The sequence below is a fragment of the Sorex araneus genome, chromosome 8 (assembly GCF_027595985.1).
Source record: "Sorex araneus isolate mSorAra2 chromosome 8, mSorAra2.pri, whole genome shotgun sequence".
NCBI classification, from domain to species: domain Eukaryota; kingdom Metazoa; phylum Chordata; class Mammalia; order Eulipotyphla; family Soricidae; genus Sorex; species Sorex araneus.
This window is the reverse complement of record NC_073309.1, coordinates 13720522-13740193: the sequence shown is the minus strand read 5'-3', so window position 1 is coordinate 13740193 and position 19672 is coordinate 13720522. Positions and strand designations below refer to the sequence as shown.

General features: G+C 53.9%; 1 protein-coding gene across 2 annotated transcripts; it reads left to right on the top strand.

Moving 5' to 3' along the window:
• The first annotated feature begins 10887 nt into the window (after positions 1-10887).
• Positions 10888-19243, top strand: CA7 (carbonic anhydrase 7). 2 transcript variants are annotated; one of them, XM_004600618.2, is made up of 7 exons: positions 10888-11041; positions 13400-13597; positions 16334-16452; positions 17243-17338; positions 17443-17505; positions 17949-18104; positions 18471-19243. In XM_004600618.2, the coding sequence occupies exons 1-7, from the start codon at positions 11002-11004 to the stop codon at positions 18591-18593; spliced, it is 795 nt and encodes a 264-aa protein (XP_004600675.2). In that variant the 5' UTR covers positions 10888-11001; the 3' UTR covers positions 18594-19243. The 2 variants fall into 2 exon arrangements, with proteins under 2 accessions (XP_004600675.2, XP_055002367.1); XM_055146392.1 differs by lacking the exon at positions 17243-17338.
• The last annotated feature ends 429 nt before the right edge of the window (positions 19244-19672 follow it).

Below are 19672 nucleotides of genomic sequence, written 5' to 3'. Positions count from 1 at the left end.
GGGAAGCAGAACCGGGAGGCTCTCCCAGCTCATCACGTGCTTGTGCGTGTGTAGATGAGGCCACATTTTCTTCTCTAGTTAGACAGGAATATGAGGGATAATAAATACACCCAGGAAATGTGGGAAGGTCAAAAGTCAACAGGGGCGAGTTCACTGTCTGGCTGCTCCTGCTCATGGACCATATCAAACATCCCTATAGTTGATGTAGCCTAGGCATTGGGTCATCCAGCCGGTGAAGAAAGGTTCACCTTGGCGGTGCCCGCAAAAGGACACCTCAAGTATATTCATTTCCTAGGGTTGCTGGTATGAAGGACCTTAAGGCATGTAGCTTAAAAAGACAAGAATGTGTTGTCTCGTGATTCTGACAGCTAAAAGTCTAAAACCCAAGGGAGTGGCACTGTGTTTCCCACATTTACACTGGCAGGCTCCATCAGCACCTTCCTCTGGCCCCTGCTGGCCCTTGACCTCCAGGGCTGTGCAACTGAACACTCCCACACTCACTTTCTCCCAGGTCTTCTTATCTCGTGTCCTCATGACATGTGTCACGCTGGACCAGGTTCCACCCTAAGGACCACATCTTAACTCGCAAAAACCCTGTTTCCGGACAAGTTCCCACTCCCAGGCACAGGGCCTTCGAGATTCAGCACATTGAGGGGAATTGGTTGTGCTGTGCTGGCGTGAACCACGAATGAACAGAGAGACAGCTCAGGGTAGGATAGTGAGTTTAATAGAAGCTCAGCACTGAGGGTAGGATAGTGAGTTTAATAGAAGCTCAGCGCTGAGGACCTCAAGTCAGAAGAGAAAGAGACTTGGAGCCCTGTTTGCTGAGAGGGTCTCTCTTTTATCTTCTCAAGGTGGGCTACAACCTATGTACATTCTTATCAGTGAAATGAGATATAACGGTCATAAGTAAAAGAAAAACCATCGGTGGCATTGTTCCCACATGGCATGGCCTTCAGGTGCTCAAAGAAAAAGTCAGTGTCAGTGTCTTGCCCATTTTTGGTGCAGCCTTCAGGTACCATCTCCCATGTGCTCCCATAAATCTGTCCCGTAAGAAGTGTGCTCCCATCAACTGGGCTGGTGGGCCCTTAACTCAGTTAATTGGGGTCATAAAAGGAACGCTTCTCCCTCTCTTGTTTAACTTAGGGGGTCAGTTTCAGTTTCCCAGTCCTCATCACATTTCTTAATTTTAATTATGGTTTCATAATTCTCATCCTATACAGCTTCTTACTGATCATTACAGTTGAGCCAGATTAGCCAGGACACGAGCCTCTGCTGGAGTCATAGAAAGTGACCAGCTCAGCCCTGTCCTCTGGAAGCCCTGGGAACGGGCTGACACATTGTCTCTCTTGTGGAAGATAGAGAATCCAGGCCTCGCTCCCTTTCCAAGTGCGGGCTTGAATCAGCAGCATCAACACTGCCAGGAAGTTTGCTAAATATACAAGTTCTCAGGCACTGCCCTGACCCATTAAGTCGAAAGTCTGAGGTAAGTTCTGAAAACTGGAGTCCTGGGGCCGGAGTGGTAGTACAGTGGGTAGGGTGTTTGCCTTGCACAAGGCCAATTAGGGTCGATCCCAGGCATCCTATATGGTCCCCCAAGAAGTAACCCCTAAACATTGCCAGGTATGACCCCAAAAGTAAAACAAAACAAGACAAAAAACACCCCCCCCTGAAAATTGTGTGTCCCCTAATCATAGTACTGCTTGATTGACTAAGCACTTCTTTTTTTTTTTTTTTTTTTTTGCAGGACAGTGTGGGGGGGGGCGGGGCAGAAGGGAGTTTTCCCAAACTGTGCTCAGGAGGTCCAAGGGTCCCACTTGTGATTCTCAGTAAACCAGGCTGGTCACTAATTGCAAGAATCCAGTGGTATGAAGTTGCTCAGGCCTTGCAGTTCTGGAGGTACCTGGGCCACACCTGTGGTGTTTGGGGTCTCTGGGGCTCCACCCAGTGATGCTCAGGGGTCCAGGTGCATTCCCATGTCAGGGGTATGCCTAGCATATACCCCAGCCGCTGTACAATCTCTTGGCCCCACTGAACACTTCTGTCTGCTGAGCAGGCTCCTGGCTGCTCGTGAGCTTATTTTGAGCTCGTCCTATGTAGCAGACATCTGCGGCTCCCTCCGTTTTAGAGATAGGAACACAGAGGCGTGAATCACATTCCAAAGCCTCGGGCTGGAGAGAGCTCAACGAGCTGAGCACAGGGCGCACGAAGCATGCTTGGCATGCAGGAGGCCTGGGTTCGATCCCTGGCATTGCATGACCCCATGAGTACCGCTGAGAGAAACCCCTGAATGCTGAGCCAGAAGAAGCTCCTAAGCACTGCTGGGTGCACACCCCACAAGGTAAAATAAAATTCCAGAGCCTCATAGCTATTACAGGTGCACGGATGAGAAACAGATACCCTGGTAGGCTTGGCCAGGCGCCAGTACAGGTCTCATCTGCTCACCCTGGTAGATCTCAGCCAGAGAAGACTGGATCCTTGACTGGCTGTGCTCAGGGAGAGTTTGTACTCTGCAGGAAATCAGCTGGGAAGAACGAGTCGCTTATTCAGGACCCCTCCCTACCTAGTTGTTCCCGCCCATCCTCGTCCTTCTCACCCCGGCACATGTTGGCCTGTACGTTCACCTCTTTCCTGGTAGCTCTGGAACTGTATGTTCATAGTTGTATCACCTCTGCCTAGCCCAAGACTTGTCAGCACTGTCTTCAATAAATGTTTGTGGCCTCATCAGAAAATGGGGCAATGAAATGAACAGAATCTTTCTCAAGGAAGAAATACAAATGGCCCAAGGCACATGAAATAAATGCTCTTCATCACTAATCATCTGGGAGATGCAGATCAAAACAACTATGAGATACCACCTCACACCACAGAGACTGGCACACATTCAAAAGAAAAAGGCACCAGTTTTGGCGTGGATGTGGGAAATAGGGACCCTTCTACATTGCTGGTGGGGATGCTGACAGGTTCAGCCCTTTTGGAAAACAATATGGACGCTTCTCAAAAAATTAGAAATTGAGCTCCCATTAGACCCAGCAATACCACTTTTGGGAATATATCCCGGAGAGGCAAAAAAGTATAGTCTAAATGACATCTGCATTTATATGTTCATCGCAACACTGTCTACAATAGCCAGAATCTGGAAAAAACCTGAGTGCCCGAGAACAGATGACTGGTTAAAGAAACTTTGGTATATCTACACAATGGAATACTATGCAGCTGTTAGAAAAGATGAAGTCATGGACTTTGCATATAAGTGGATCAACATGGAAAGTATCATGCTAAGTGAAATGAATCAGAAAGAGAGACATACATAGAAAGATTGCACTCATCTGTGGAATATAAAATAACAGAATAGGAGACTAACACCCAAGAATAGTAGAAATAAGTACCAGGAAGTTGGCTCCATGGCTTGGAAGCTGACCTCACATGCTGGGGGAAAAGACAGCTCAGATAGAGAAGGGAGCACCAACTAAAGTGCGTTTGGAGGACCCGCTCGGGATGGGAGATGAGTGCTTAAAGTAGACACGATGGCCACTCAATACCTCTATTGCAAACCACAACTCCCAAAAGGAGAGAGAGAACAAAAGGGAATGCCCTGCCACAGAGGCGGAGTGGGGGGGAATGGGATTGGCCGGTGGGACGGATACTAGGATCATCGGTGGTGGAGAATGGGCACTGGTGGAGGGATGGGTTCTCGAGCATTGTATGACTGAAACACAAGCACAAAAATATGTGAATCTGTAACTGTACCCTCACGGTGAGTCACTAATTAAAAAACCAATAAATTAAATAAATAGATAAATGTTTGTGGAATAAAGGATAGATTTCCAGGGATGTGGATCAAGTGGTAGATCACAAGCATATGTAAGGCTCTGAGTCTGACACTTCATGTCTCTTCTCACTGCCAAATATAGCCACAACACCCCCCACCCCAAGCACCACTGAGGCCGTCCTAGTGACCACAAGCATCGTGGGGGTGTCAGGCCCCTATCTTGAGGTCAAGCATCACCAGAAGTGACCTCAAGATCACTTTACCCATCTCTGGGGAGGGCCCTTATAAAATATCACTGTATCACTATCATCCTGTTGCTCATTGATTTGCTAGAGTGGACACCAGTAACGTCTCCACGTGAGACTTGTTGTTACTGTTTTTGGCATATCGGATACGCCACGGGTAGCTTGCCAGGCTCTGCCGTGCAGGCGAGATACTCTCAGTAGCTTGCCGGGCTCTCCGAGAGGAGCAGAGGAATCAAACCCAGATCGAACTCGTACAAGGCAAACGCCCTATCCACTGTGCTATTGCTCCAGCCCCCTACAAAATAAAACAGAATAAACTTCTGAAAAGACTTCCACCATGGGGCTAAAGAGATAGCATAGCAGATGGGTGCTTGCCTTGCACACAGCCAATCCGGGTTCAATCCTTCATTCCCCTTATGGTCCCCTGGGCCCACCAGGAGTGATTCCTGAGTGCCGAGCCTGGAGTAATCTCCCAGCACAGCAGGGTGTGGCCAAAAAAATAAATAAATAAAAATGACTTCCACCAGACTCTCTTCTTTTATTTTTACCTTAGGGGGACCAATTGGAGAGATGGTACAGAAGATAAGGCATTTGTGGGGCTGGAGTGACAGTATAGCCGGTAGGGCATTTGCCTTGCACGCGGCCGTTCCAAGTTTGATCTCTGGCATCTCATGTGGTCCCTCAAGCACTGCCAGGAGTAATTCCTGAGTATAGAGCCAGGAGTAATCCTTAAGTACTGTTGGCTGTGGCCCCAAAACAAACAAACCAAAGTATAAGACCTTGCAGATAACTGACTCCAATTCAGTCTCTAGCACCAGCACAAGTGGTCATCTGAGCACAGAGGCAGGAGTAAACATGGAGCACAGCCAGTTGTGGCTACCAAGAATTTAGGGGGCCTCCCTAGAGGTGCTTAGGGGCCCAGGGCCACTCCTATGAATAGTTGGCCCCGAACAGAGGCACTTGGTGCTGATCAAGCTCAGCAGTGTCAGGGGCTACTGGGGCCATCCCTGGTGGACCATGCAGTGCCAGGGATCAAATTAGGGGCCTCAAGCTTACATCACAGTATGGTCTCAGCTTGGGAACTCGGGGCGTTCTATAGGCAGTAGAGGGGTGCCAATCAGGAGGATCACTCCACAGCTTGGACGCTGGCCTCACATGCTGGGGGGAAAGGCAGCTGGGATAAAGAAGGGAATGCTGAGTGAATGATGCTTGGAGGGCTCGCCCGGGATAGGAGATGCGTGCTAAAAGTAGACTGTAGACCAAACATGATGGCCACTTACTACCTGTATTATAAACCATAGCACCCAAAAGGAGAGAGACAGTAAAAGGGATGTGCCTGCCACAGAGGCAGGTGGGGGTGGCGGGAGGGACACTGGGAACATTGGTGGTGGGGAATGGGCACTGGTGGAGGGATGGGTACTCAATCATTGTATGACTGAAACATAATCATGAAAGTTTGTAAGTCTGTAACTGTATTTCATGGTGATTCACTAAAAAAAAAAGACAAAAAAAACCCCAAAAATCTAGAGGAGTGCCAAGATCAGAGGACACAGAGGGGAGTGCACTTGGGGCATTAGTGCTCAGGTCTAATCCCCACATGAGAGTAGGCTGTGAGCTCAGGCCCAGTGGTTCTGGACACTGAATGTCACCCACAGCCATGGCCATGGCCAAAGCTGCTGGTAATTTGATTTGATTTTGTATTTTAAATTTATTTTCTTTGGTTTGGGGACCCTGCAGTGTTCAGGGGCTATTCCTGAACAGGAGTGACCCTTGGCTGTACTGGGGAACCATATATGGTGCCGGGGATTGATCTGCAGTTTGGTTGTATGCAAGTCACATGTCCTACTCTCTGTACCATCTCTCCAGTCCATCTGCAGGTGATTTATTTTTTCTTTTAATTTTTTATCAAGACATAGTGATTGACAAAGTTTTTCATAATACAGATGTTTCAGGCATGCAAAGCTCCAACATTAGTTCCACCACCAATGTCCCCTTCCCGCCACCAGGCTCCCTGCCACCACCAGCCTGTCTCTTTGGCAGGCATGTAACGAATTTATTTTATAACACTTGCTACAACAAACCTTCAAGGAATGGCAAAAGGAATTATCATAAAATAAATCAGTAAATTTGTGATGATTGATTGCTGTATGATTTTAACCTATGTTAATAAAGAAGTTAAGGTTCTGGAGAGATAGTATAGTAAGTAGGGAGTTGCCTTGAATGTAGCTGACCTAGATTCAATCCCCAGAACCCCATATGGTTCCCAGAGCCTCTCCAGGAGCGATCCCTGAGCACAGAGTCAGAAGTAAGCCCTGAGCACTTCTAGGTGTGGCCCCAAAACAAGAGAGAGCAAGAGAAAGAGAGAGAGAGAGAGAGCAAGCAAGTGAGCAAGAGAGAGAGAATGTGGATGAGGGGAACAGGAAAAAAGGGAGAGAGGGAGGGAAAGGGAGAGAGGGAAAGGGAGAGGAAATGGAAAGGGAGAAGGAGAGGAAGGAAGGGAGGAAGGAAGAAAGGAAGGAAGGGAGGGAGGAAGGAAGAAAGGAAGGAAGGAAGGAAGGAAGGAAGGAAGGAAGGAAGGAAGGAAGGAAGGAAGGAAGGAAGGAAGGAAGGAAGGAAGGAAGGAAGGAAGGAAGGAAGGAAGGACAAAGCTACATACTGGATCCTAATTATCTAGTGTTGGGAATGAAACCTGGCCCTAGACATGCCCTCTCCCCTGAGCCACATCCCCAATATTTGATTATGGTGTTTTTGTTTTGTTTGGGGGCCACAGCCAGCAATGCTCAGGATTTACTCAGGAGTCACTTTTGGCCAGCTTGGGGGACCATATGGGATTCTGGGGGTCAAACCCGGATGCATGCAAGGCAAGAAGCCTACCAACTGCCCTATTGCTCCAGCTCCTGATTGTGGTTGTTTTGTCTTATTGATACATATGGAAAAGCCTGGCAGGACAATCACTAGAATGTTAACAAGGCTGATTCTTGAGTCACATCCCCAAATAGTTTTAATTTCCTTCTGTTTTCTTTTCTGATTCTTCTAAATCTATTGTGCAATGACTAGATACTAGTGCTATCATTGAAAAAAAAAGTCATGCTTGGGGTTTAAATGTGCCCAACTACAAACTTAGGAAAAGAAGAGAAAGAACAGGGTCTGAGAAACACATCCTTGGATCAAGAATCACACAATCATCCCCTCCTCTGGCTGGCTTAGGAGCTGTCTCTACTCCCGCTTCCAGCTTATACAAGAGCAAGTGGGCCCAGAAACATGAAGCAACTTGCCCCAGACCACACAGATTCAGAGCTGGGAGTCAAATTCAGGTCTCTCTCATACCATCCCACTGTGTGTAATCATGTGTGTGCGGGCTGCATACACACACACACACACACACACACACACACACACACACACACCCTTAGAGTGGGATTGTCTTTTCAAAATACATGGAACTTGGCCATGAATGTAGCACTTGCCCTGCATGCATACAGTTCTGGGTTTACCGCTATGCACCTGTAAGGTGGAGGTGGTACATGGAGTTACTGTCATTTCAATCGTAGAGTCTCTGGCCACAGGCTATAGGGCTTCTGCCTGGCCCCTCGGCCCTGAGCGGAACAGACAGTGCTGAGTAGGCATTCTTGCCCTGTTGGTGCAGCACTGGATGTCTGTCATCTCAGTACTCCCATAAGGTGAGATTGCAGGGAGGATCCCCCTTGTCACCTGGCAGGTCAAAGGGCAGTGTGACACTGTACTTCAGAGAAGGGAAGTGAGACCCAGCCAAGGCCACATGGGAACGAGGTGCGGTTGTGTAAGGGCCCCTGACCTTCATCACAGCCCCCACACCCCTGGGCTCCCCTTCCACCATTAATGCAGAATCCAGGCGCCATCCAAGCCAGTGAGACCAAAGAGTAAACCGCAGAGCAGGAAATCAATTCTGTTTTAATGACAGCACCTCACTGAGATGGGAGGCGCCTGGAAGGGGGCACTTGCCTTTCCCACGTTGACCTCAGTGGGCTGCAGTGGCCTTAGGGCCTCACCAGAGACAGGCAGACTCCACCCGTTCCTCTCTCACCTGCTGAATTCCCAGCACCCTGGTTCCTGGAGAAAACTGCAGAATCCAGACTGTAAGATAGAAAGAACTGGATCAACTCTTATTTGCCTGGTAAAGAGGCAATACTCAGTTCTTTGAAAAGGTACAAAGTGTAGGCAGTAAAGAGTGTCCCTCTTTCCCTCATTCAGCAGCACCTTACCCCACTCCTGGTCTCCCAGTCTGCTTCCTAGAGTCAAACACTCTCTGAGCAGCTCTTTCAATGAGAATCTCGCACATACACACAAATGACAATCAAATTTCAAATCCAGTCTCTGCATCCAGGGACTAGAGATGAGCTGAATGTGGCTTGAAGCAGCCCAGGCTTCCTCCTGGCTCTGCCATTCACTGTGCACCAGTCTTAGCTTCTGAGCCTTGCTTTCCTCATTTGTAAATGAGGTCAACCCCACCCCCCAGAGTTTAATCTGCAGATGAAACTGGCTGTAAACATACACGAATAATTTCAAATGTTTTCAGTTATTTAGAGAAACATGGAGGGGGCCTGGGGATGGTTTGGTGGCGAAAACATCAGACTTGCAAGCAGATGGTCATGAGTTCAATCCCAGTGTCACACGTGTGCTCAGTCCCGCCAGCTCTGCTTTTTTGACCCCAGGTGCTGCTAGAGTATGCAATTTCTGGCATACTGCAGTAGATGTGTGCGAGCAATGCAACTAAAGTGTTGCATGTGTGTGTGTCTCCCCAGTGAGCACCTAAAAGAGATGGGTGAGCACTGTGGTCTGGAGAGTAACCCTGGCATGCATGATACAAGCACCACAGCAAGCATGACAACCAGGTTCTAGAGCAATGTAACTAAATGAGTGTGACCCCAAGAAGTACCATAACCAGGTATTGTACCCACAGTGGAATGACTTGTCTAATCCCCAGTCATTGCAACAACAAAGAGAAAGGAAGAAGGTGGCAAATGCACTTTAAAAGTTGAAAGAAAATATTATATATATATTACATATATATATGCAAGGTTTGAGTCACTGTGAGGGAAAGTGAGTTGGCGAATTGGACACAATTGTCCGTAGGCCCTGAGAGGATGGTGATTCCCAGGAACAGTATGGCTGGTTGCTTTGACAGAGACCTCACACTGGTCTTCGTCTTCTTGGCATGCAGATGACATTTCTGACTTGGAGATCTGCGACCTTGACATGTGTGTTTATCATGAATCCCCCCGGCCCCACCCTTAATGTCATGTAACACTGGTTAATCAAGTCACTGATTGATCGTGACCCAGTCAACCCTCTCTCAATTCATCTCCACAACTTTTCCTAGGGAGATGCGGTTCAAGGAGAGAGAAAGTGAGGCAGGCACAGAGATAGAGGAGAACCAGAAATCAGGATGGCAGATTACCTCCAAAGGTCAGCAAAGAGCAGGGCCTAAAGAAATCTCTCTTGGCTGGGGCTGGAGTGATAGCACAGCGGGTAGGGCGTTTGCCTTGCACGCGGCCGACCCGGGTTCGAATCCCAGCATCCCATATGGTCCCCTGAGCACCGCCAGGGGTGATTCCTGAGTGCATGAGCCAGGAGTGACCCCTGTGCATCGCCGGGTGTGACCCAAAAAGCAAAAAAAAAAAAAAGAAATCTCTCTTGGCCAAGCTCAGATCCATAGACAATGAACAAGGGCCCTTCAGCCCCTGTGAGGTCTAGGCCACTGGGCAGGATTATTTGTCCTGTAGTCCACCTGTCTGTCCTTCCCAAATTGCTGAGGCAAGCAGAGCCTTCCTTTTGGCAGAAGGCCATCTACCAAGGTGAACCAGATTTGGCCTGCTGGAACCTTGGGTGGGTGAGGAAGGACATACCAAGAAGTGGAAGGCACTGCAAGTGGCCGACTTCTGAATGGGAAATGAGCAACCAAGGCAGAAATTGAGTGCAGCAGGGAGGGGCCTGAGTTCATGGGGAATGAAGGAAAGAGGCTAAGGAGGGTAATGCAACAGACTGTTGAGAGACAGGCGATAGATAGATGGGTGGGTGGAAGAGGGCTGGACGGATGGGTGGGTGGAAGGATAATGGATGGATGGATGGATGGATAGATGAGGGATGGATGGAGCACTGGAGGGAATGAGAGTAAGGAGGTGAGTTCTCAGACTTGGTTGCACATGGGGAAGCCAACTGGTGCCTGTGGCTCTGCATATTCTCACTCTCCTGCTGGACCCCGCCCCACTCCCCTCAGTGCCTCTGCTGCCTGTGCCAAGGGTTCAGATGGTCTGACTTGCCCGCATCCCAGGGCTTCTAGCCTATCACCCAATGGATCCCCTTTGGCCCCAGCATCCAGAGAAAGTGACAAAAAGAAAAACGAACAAACTGAAGTGAGAACTGGAAGAGACCCTCTTACTCATTGTCTGGATGACCTAAGGCAGGTCACTTCACCTTCCCAGGCCTCAGTCTCCTGTTCTATGAAATGGGTCTGTAATGGGAAGCTTCCACAACAAGAAGGAACCAAAGTTTGGTCCAGGCTCTTCCCAGGGGATTCGAGGGACACAGTGGACAGCTGGGCAGCTTCATGGGGACACTCCAATCTCAGGGGCCTGGTGGTGGTGGGTTTTACAGCTCAGGCACAAGCCTGCGGAAAGTGAAGGGAATGAGCCCTCAGCGCGGGCAACGTCTCAGTCCTGGAAGCAGACCGTCCTCTGGCCAGGGCGCACTGGGCTGGAGCAGGGCTAGGTCCCCACGCCTCTCATCGGAACCCCGGGCTCAAGTGGCCAGTGGGTGGAGGGGCGGGGGTGGGGCAGAGACGGCCTCTCTCGCCCTGCTGGGGGGTTGGGGGGGCGGGTCCCCTGGGAACTGCTCCTCCCGCCCGCCACCGCTTTAAGAGGCTGCCAGCCGCGGGGCCGGAGCCGCAGCCCGGAGCGCGGAGCCGAGCCGAGCGGGCAGGTGCACGGCTGCGGGGACGGCAGCGGCATGACCGGCCACCACGGCTGGGGCTACGGCCAGAACGACGGTAGGCGCCCCCGCCGGCACGCAGCCCCGACCGGGGCTCCCCAGCCCGCAAGCCCCCACCCTCCAGGCCAGCCCGGGACCCTGGCAACCCCGCTCCGGCGCCCGGCGCGAAGTCCGCGCCGCCCGCCCGCGCATCCCGCCGCCTCCTCCGCGCAGCCCCAGGCAGCGGTGGCGCTCGCTCGGACCCGAGCCCGACTCTTGCTCACGCGCCCCGGAGGGTGCCGCTGCGGGCTGAGAGGGCCCCGGGCAGCGCGGGGTGGTCGGGGAGGAGCGCGGTGCGCGGTGTCTGTGCGGGGAGCGCGCACGGCGTGTGTGCGGGGACCTCCCGGGAGGGGCTCCGCGGGGGCAAGGGCGCAGTGTCCCCGGGAGAGCTTCCCCGAGGAAGCATCGTCTTGGCTGTCGTGCTGGAGGTATGTGAGGGCGGGGGCATCCAGGGGCGCACGCCTGGGTCGGGGCTTCCGCATAGAGCGGGATGTGTAAGCATGTCCCGGCTTGAGGCGCCGGAGCCGCTGGCCCAAACCCACCTCCCGGGCTGACTGGCCAGACAAGCTGACCCGTAACAGGCGCTCCATCGCTCAGTTGAGGTGGGGGTGGGGAGGGGGAGGCAAAGAAGAAAGAAGGGGCGGCGGGAGGGAGAGCCAGGCAGGCTTGGTACGGCTCTGAGCTACTTCTTACCAACCTCCAGGGACCTCTCTGCTGTGTTCTCCCCATTCCCAGCATGTGTGTGGGCCCTGCATCGGTCAGGTTATGGAGGGGGTGGACTTCGCAATGCTCCAGAGGGGCTCAGGGAGATGTCTGGTGTCTCTGCCTTTCCCCAAGACCCCCAAGGACAGGGTAGCATAATTTGGAAGGGAGAACCCCAGATGTGGGCGTACATGCTAAAGAGAGATCCAGAAAAAGGCCTCGTAGAGCTGCTGGGATGGAAAGAAGCAGGGAACGGGCAGGTGGACAGACCCCGCAAAGCTCCGACTCCTCCTGCACCTGCTCTGGGCCAACATCTAAGTGTGTCCCCAGGAGAGGGAGCCCCTGACCCCAGCCTTGCTAGTCCTGCCCTCTAGTTGTGAGCAGCCAGGGTGCTCTGGGGCCTGCCACCCTCAGTTCCCTGCCCATCATCAGCCAGGCCAAGGTGGTACCTTCTGGGGGTAAGGAGGGAAGGGAACAGGCGGAGGGAGGTGCCAGCATGCGACGTGCTCATAGGACTTCAAAAATAACCCAGTGGGTCTGGGCCACCATTCTGAGTCATCCACTGGGGCCTCGGCTCTGTCGGCACCTGCTGCTGTTTTCTCAGGAAAACTTAAGAAGCCAAAAACGGGGAGAAGCACCAGCCGGCGAGGGTGCTAAAAATAGGCCGCATCTCAGGATGTTCCCCGGGGAGATGCCGAGCCTCCAGGCTACAGATGGAGGCTCTGGGAGGCAGGTGGTGGGCGCCTGTGGGTGTACGTGCAGGTGTATGTGTGTGTGCGTGCGTGCGTGCACAAGTGTGTTTGCTGCCATCTCTTCATGCAGACCTAGGTTTGCAACAGGGCATGTTTGTATGTAAGGGTGCACACGTGTGTGTCAGATGGAGTCAGCAGGGACATGTTTGCAGTCATGAGTGTTGCTGGGCCTGGGCCCTCTGGGTCTGGTCACTGATCACGTGGGTGTGCAAGGAGAAAATGGGTGGATCTCTGGGCACATTTCAGAAAGGGAAGGGCAGCTGAGGCAGGCCACGCGCACGTATTTATACCGTACCCAAGCATGCACATGCCTGAGGGGCCTCAGTTCGCTCATCTGAGAAACAGCGCCCCGCTGCTCTCTCCTTCACAAGGGGCCTGTGTGGAGCTGAGGCCTCTCACGTCAAAGTGAGGCCCCTGTGAACATTAGCACGAACATGTCTAAGCAGGGGGAGGGGAAGCGGCCAGCATCAGGCTGGGGACATCAGGTTCTGGGGGACCCCTCTGAGCATGTTCTGGGTGTGGGGGTGAGTCTGCTGTCCAGGCAGCCCCTCTAGGCTTCCTGTCAGTTCTAGGAGGTGACTGTTAGTGAGGTCATTTCACAGACAAGGGAAAGGATGGTGAGAGGGCAAGTGACAGAGCTGGGATTGGTGGTCCAAGTTGCCCATCTCCGATATGGGACCTCTGAAAGTACACCGGAGAGAAGGCTGGAGCCCGGGCTCATGCCCTGACACCACATGGTCTCCTAAGCACCTCCACGAGCAAGCCCTGAGCACCCAGTTGGGAGTAGCCCACCCCCAGCACCTCTGGTATATCTCCACAATCTTCCTGAGAAAAGAAGACAGGGGGACAATGGCCCACGGATGGCCTCAACGTGTAGCCGAGAGATGTGAGCTAGTCTGATCCTTGCCCTCTGCCCACTGCAGGCCCCTCACAGTGGCACAAGCTGTTTCCCATTGCCCAGGGAGAGCGCCAGTCCCCCATCAACATCGTGTCCAGCCAGGCTGTCTACTCACCCAGCCTGAAGCCTCTGGAGCTGTCCTATGAGGCCTGCAGGTCTGTCAGCATCGCCAACAACGGACACTCCGTCCAGGTGGACTTCAATGACAATGATGACCGAACCGGTAAGCAGCCTGTGCCAGAACTGGCGCTCTGCCCGCCCGCTGTGGACAGGCCCGGGAGGGGGCAGCATGCTGGGGTAGAGAAGGCAGGTCCTCTCCCAGCTCCAGAGTCTCCGGCTCGGCGCCTATGCCCTTGTGCATGCAATGCAAGCAGTGGAGGCCGCTTTCCTCTCCAGGGTCACAGAACTGCAGGGACGTTGAGCTGGTCTATAGCAGATGCCCAAGAAATGCTCTTCCCCCTCCTTCTCGTCCACCACACTTTAGGCTGGTTTGATTTTTCATTCCCTGCCCCATTAGTGAGGGGTGGGGTGGCCTATGGCCAAACTCTGCTCTCTGTGATCTGGCCAAATCCAGTAGAGAGAGAGAGAGAGAGAGAGAGAGAGAGAGAGAGAGAGAGAGAGAGAGAGAGAGAGAGAGAGAGAGAGAGAGAGAGAGAGAGAGAGAAGGGAGAGAAGGGAGCTAAAAGGTGCTGTGGCCCAGCGCCCATGTTTTATTCCTCTGCACCACCAGTAACACGGATGAGCACCAAGTCTGGGAGCTGGGGGGCCCAGAGCCAGTCCTGTCCCATATCAAGGTCCTCTCTCCAGTCCACCTCTGACCTCAAGATCCCCATCGTCCTGGATTGGAGAGGCCAGTGGGAACTTCGGGCAGCTCCTTCCCGAGTTTCTTTGCCCCGAAATAGAATCCATGCTTGTCTGCGGTCAGGTCTTAGTGAGCTCAGGAATATTCCCCAATGTAGGAATTTTGTCTTCGGGCCTGGCCAATGATGGAGAACTGGCTACTTCCCTGGGTAAGGGAATGGTTGGTGCTCTGTCCCCTGCCCCTGCCTCCCCTCCCCCCAACACACACAACTAAGAGCTCCAGGGAACTTCCGATCTGGAGAGGAAATCAAGAGGTAGGTAAAGAAAAAGACTTTCTGGGGCTGGAGTGATAGCACAGTGGGTAGGCTGCATTTGCCTTGCATGCGGCCGACCTGGTTTCGATTCCCAGCATCGAATCTGTATGGTTCCCCAGCACCGCCAGGAGTAATTCCTGAGTGCATAAGCCAGGAGTAACCCCTGTGCATCGCTGGGTGTGACCCAAAAAAAGAAAGAAAAAAAAAAGACTTTCTGGCTTAGTTGCTCAGCTCTGAGTTCCTTGGCAGGCTAGGAGAGAAGAGAAAGAAGTTCAGGTCTAGTTCTTGCCGCAGGAGGAAGAATGTCTAGTCGGTCCTTGGAAGAGGGACACAGCATTTCCTGGCACTGGATTCTAAGGAAAAGTCTCCCAAAGCTTTGGGAAGGGTCACAGGCCCCCCAAACAGCCTTCAGAGGCCACTGAGGTGCAGCATTGATACTTAGAGAAGCCTCTGTGCAGGGCCAGGTTCAAGGAGGTCTACTTTCAGGCTTGTCTGGGGCTCCCTCTGCTCCCCCAAATTCCCAGAACTGGGATGACAGGGAGCCCACAGAAAGAGATTAAGCACAAACAGAAGACAGCTGGGATACTGCCACTCCTGAGTCGTGTGACCTTGGGCAGGATTCCTGCTTTTCTGAGCGTCAGGCCCAGGAACAACGTGTCCCCCTCAAGGAGGTCATGGGTACAAAGTCAGCTGAGGGCTGGGCACACAGTGAACGGTGAATGCTCAGTGAAAGGAAGAATTCGGTGCTCACAGGTCAGACTAGGGTGCTCAGCCTTCGAATCCGGGGATCCTGCCCCCTTCTTCACTGGACCCCTGAGCTGGACTCTAGAACAAGCTTCTCTTTTCTGCCAGAATCACCATGACAGGCTCAGCATCTCCGATAAGGCTGGGCAGTGTGTGTGTGTGTGTGTGTGTGTGTGTGTGTGTGTGTGTGTGTGTGTAGGGGAGCAGGGAGGACAGGGGGAAGGGACGTCTCTCAACTCTCCCTCCTCCTCCTCTAGAGCTCTGTGGGGGAAGATCCTGCCCTGGGCACCCCTCCTGGAGGGGCCCTGTCACACTCTGAGTCTGGGGCTGTCACCCGATCCCAAGGCTCACATTCAGGCCCTGGTGGATCCCTTTCAGCTGGTGATTCAATCCCTCCTTCAGGCCTGGTGTGGCCCTACTCACCAGGTAGCGGGGAAGGCCCAGAAGCAGCATGAGCAGGACCCTCCTCTGGAGGAAATGAAGGGGGCACATTGGAGCCACCTGGACCTGGCCATCTGAGTGGGGACTCGGTGGCCTTTAGGCAGTACAAGGATCTGGGGAGATGTAAAATTTGGGGCAAGGCAACACAGCTTGATGATCAGGGCTCTGGCTCTGACTTACATAGGAAATGCGATAGCCTTAGAGCCTTGCTCAGGGCCGTGCTGTGTGATGTTGGGCCAATGCCTTGCCCTCTAGGCGCCATCATTTCTTACTAATACAGAGACAGTAAGCTCTGTCCCTCATGGGCTACTGGGAGAACTAAGCAAAGTAATCCTGTGAACCCAGCCCTGGGCCAGGGCTCCAGAAGGAGAGGTTCTTTTGTTAGTGGTACTAGGAGCCCAGGTCCCACGTAACCGGAAAAATCAGGCGGAAATGAGGGAGAGGTATGTCCTATCATTGTCCTATCATTGCCAGGTTCTTCTGCCACCTGCAGGCGGCCTGGATCTCTGCCCAGGCCCGGTCTAGGAGCGAGGGGCCTGGGTAGGGATGGAACCAAATTCTTGCAGGGAATTTTCTGAATGGAAAGCCTCCCATCCCTGGGCAACACCTGGATGCGCTCTGGGGTGCCACTTAGGTCCACACCCCCTTTTTTCCTGCAGTGGTGACTGGGGGGCCCCTGGACGGGCCCTACCGACTCAAGCAATTCCATTTCCACTGGGGCCAGAAGCACAGCGTGGGCTCAGAGCACACGGTGGACGGCAAGTCGTTCCCCAGCGAGGTAAGGGCCCTCCTATCCCCCCACACCCCAGCGGGGAGAATAGAGCCAGGGCGGGCACCAAGCCCGGTGGATGCCCTCCACCCACCCCTGCTCAGGGTCTTTACCTGAACTCTAACTCCTGCTGGTGGTCCATGTGTCCAGCTCTCTGAAAGGCAAATCCAGTCCCCCATGCCCTGGGTCACCACCTTTCCAACTGGATCTGGAGCTGGAGAAACAGCAGGGAGCGTGCACTGGCCTTGTCCAGGGCTGACCCCTGTTCTCTCCCCAGCACCACATATGGTCCCCTGAGAGCCCCTGGGTGTGGTAAAAAATAAACGCCCCACCAATTCCCCAGTATGACCCCCAAAAGTGGGGCTGGCATTTCAGGCCCAGCAGGCCTGGCCTCCCTGGCCCTGAATCCCCCACTGATCTGTACGTGCTCCTCCCCCAGCCCAGGGCTGGCCCCTGACTTGTCTACCCGCTCGGTCTTTGACCCACACGGTTCTCCTGGGATGTTTCTCCAGAGGGTCCGTCCGGTAGCTCCACCCTCACCTTTGCACTCAGCTGCAGGGACACGTGCTCCAGGACATGTTTCACATTGACTTGCGGGTGGGCCGGCAGCCTTGCTGGGCTCCATGGGCTCAGGGAGGGATGGGCCCACAGCACAGAGGATGCTGTCTCTCAGAGCTTTGTCAAGCTTCCATGCCCCCCCTGCAGCAGACCTGGAGTTTGCTGGGAGTCCAGTAAGCCTGGGTCCCAGCTCTCCTGGTCCCTTGCAGGCGCTAAGCCCTGGCCGGTTGTCACCCCGTAGCTGCACCTGGTTCACTGGAATGCCACCAAGTACAGCACCTTTGGGGAGGCGGCCTCGGCACCCGATGGCCTGGCTGTGGTCGGTGTCTTCCTGGAGGTGAGGGGGGTGATGTGGGGCCAGGAGGGGCACGGGAGGCCTGGCACTGCCCCCAGTTCCAGACCGTAGGGGGTGCTAGACTCACCTGACCCTCTCCCCTACAGACGGGGAACGAGCACCCCAGCATGAACCGCCTGACCGACGCCCTCTACATGGTGCGGTTTAAGGTGAGAGCAGGGGTCTGTGGGCCTGATCCAGGGCAGCCTGGAGGGGAGCAGGGGAGCAGCCCTGTACCCAGGAGTGGACAAGCCTTTGCTAAGATGAAGGGCACCGGGCAGTGCTGGCAGAGCAGTGCACCTGTACCGTTCCCAGGCTCTGGGGCCCCATTGAGGCCCTCAGATCCAACCCCGTGGAGCATAAGATTGACAAGATGCTCGCCAGGCAGCTGGACATGCACAGACAGAACCACTCAGGGTCACTGAAGGCCAGGGAGAGAATGGGGAGGGGGTGACACAGGGCTCGGAAGGAGTCACAACTTTTACACTTGATGGGGAGGAGGGTGTGCAGGGGGATGTGCTGGCTGGGGCCGCATCTGGGACTGCAGACATGTGCCCACGATTTGCATCAATGAGCTGCCCGTGCTGATTCCCGGATTCCCGGCCCTGTCCAGGGCACCAAGGCCCAGTTCAGCTGCTTCAACCCCAAGTGCCTCCTGCCCACCAGCCGGCACTACTGGACCTACCCAGGCTCCTTGACAACCCCCCCGCTGAGCGAGAGCGTCACCTGGATTGTGCTCAGGGATCCCATTAGCATCTCTGAGAGGCAGGTGAGTCCTCCCGGAGCACCAGACTGCAATGCTCAGTGTCCCTTCTCCCAGTCAGCACCCCACAGTCTGGGCCCCCACGGTCTGTGGCTCCAGTCTTTTTGCTAATCATCACTGTCTCTGGGTTGGGAGTTGTCTGGGTTTGCTGCCTGTAAGGACCTAGACACTGACTGGGAGGGGAGACCCCTGAACTCTGTGACTAGCCACTATTGTCAGGCTCTGAACTGGAACTGGAGAGAGTAGGGCCAGGGGTGAGAGTCCTTCAGTGAATAACTGAAGTTGGGGGCCAAGAAGAGGGAGAGTCAGAGGATGTGCTTGGGGTCGGGGAAGGCAGCCCCCACGGCCCCTGCATATTTTCTGTCTTCTCAGATGGAGAAGTTTCGAAGCCTGCTTTTCACCTCAGAGGATGATGAGAGGATCCACATGGTGAACAACTTCCGGCCACCACAGCCACTAAAGGGGCGGGTGGTCAAGGCCTCCTTCCGGGCCTGAGCTGCCCGCCTGCCCCACCAGCTACTAGGCACCATCCTATCAAGGGCTTCCACGTCAGCAGACACCAAACCATCGAGGCTCCCTGCCTGGGGGCGCTATGGACACCCTCTGGCCAGTTTGTCCTTGGCCACCCTGGAGGCTTCTTGATGGGGCCCTGGTGTTGGGGAGAGGAAGGGCTAGAGCTGAGCGTGGGCCCAGCCTGGGGTCACCTCAGCTGTCCAGGACCCAAAGGCTCAACCCTCCCCACCCCTTACCCCCTTCCCCGGAGCTCACACTGTGATTGATGGATGAGATCAGGGTTGGCGGGGCAGGCTGCGGGCAAAGCCAGGAAGACTTAAGCAATAATCAGAGGCAGGCAGAGCTGCCCCTTGGCGTTACCTCTGGCGTTACCTCTTCTGCAGCCTCCGCCACGCACGCACCTCACTGCCAGGCCATTGAAGTCAGCACCCAGTGGCCGGAGGGGCCTTGGCCTTCTCCCTCCAGCCACCTGCTGCCGTGGAACGGCACTGGCAACAGCTTCTCTAATTTCCCTCCTTAGCACTGCACCCACCCACTCCCCCCGCCCCCCCTCCCTGCCCCTGCCCGCCACCAAAGCCATCCAGGTGACAAGCCATCCTCATGTTGGTTAATAAATTCATCTGTGCAGCGAATCCCTTTGAGTGTCTGTGTTGCGGTCATCCTCAGCTTTACGATATGTCTGTCCAGGGCGGGACAGGGAGCGCAAGGACAGAGCAGGGCAGCTGGGTGGAACTCCTGTCCCAAGACTAATGAGAAGATTAAAAAAAATTTTTTTTGAGACCTCCCAAGTAGTGCTCAGGGGACTTAGGAGTCATTCTTGGTGGTGCTTGGCCCCCAGGACTGGACAGCTCAATTCTTGGGTCTCCAGTGTGGTGCTGCTCAGGCCCAGGGGTGCTGGGGGCCACCAGGGCCACACCTGGTGATGCTTAAGGACCAGCAGGCCTATATCTTAAGGTGGAGCTTAAGGACCAGCAGTGCCAAATGCAGGCCTCTGACATGCAAAGCTCCTTGCCCTTTGAACTATCTCCCTGATCCCTTTTTAGACTTTGCAGGGGCCGGAG

Coding starts and splice junctions, on each gene's coding strand:
- CA7 (XM_004600618.2), top strand. CDS start 11,002: ATGACCGGCCACCACGGCTGGGGCTACGGCCAGAACGACG. Junction 16,453..17,242: donor GCAAGTCGTTCCCCAGCGAG/GTAAGGGCCCTC, acceptor GTCACCCCGTAG/CTGCACCTGGTTCACTGGAA. Junction 17,506..17,948: donor TCTACATGGTGCGGTTTAAG/GTGAGAGCAGGG, acceptor GGCCCTGTCCAG/GGCACCAAGGCCCAGTTCAG.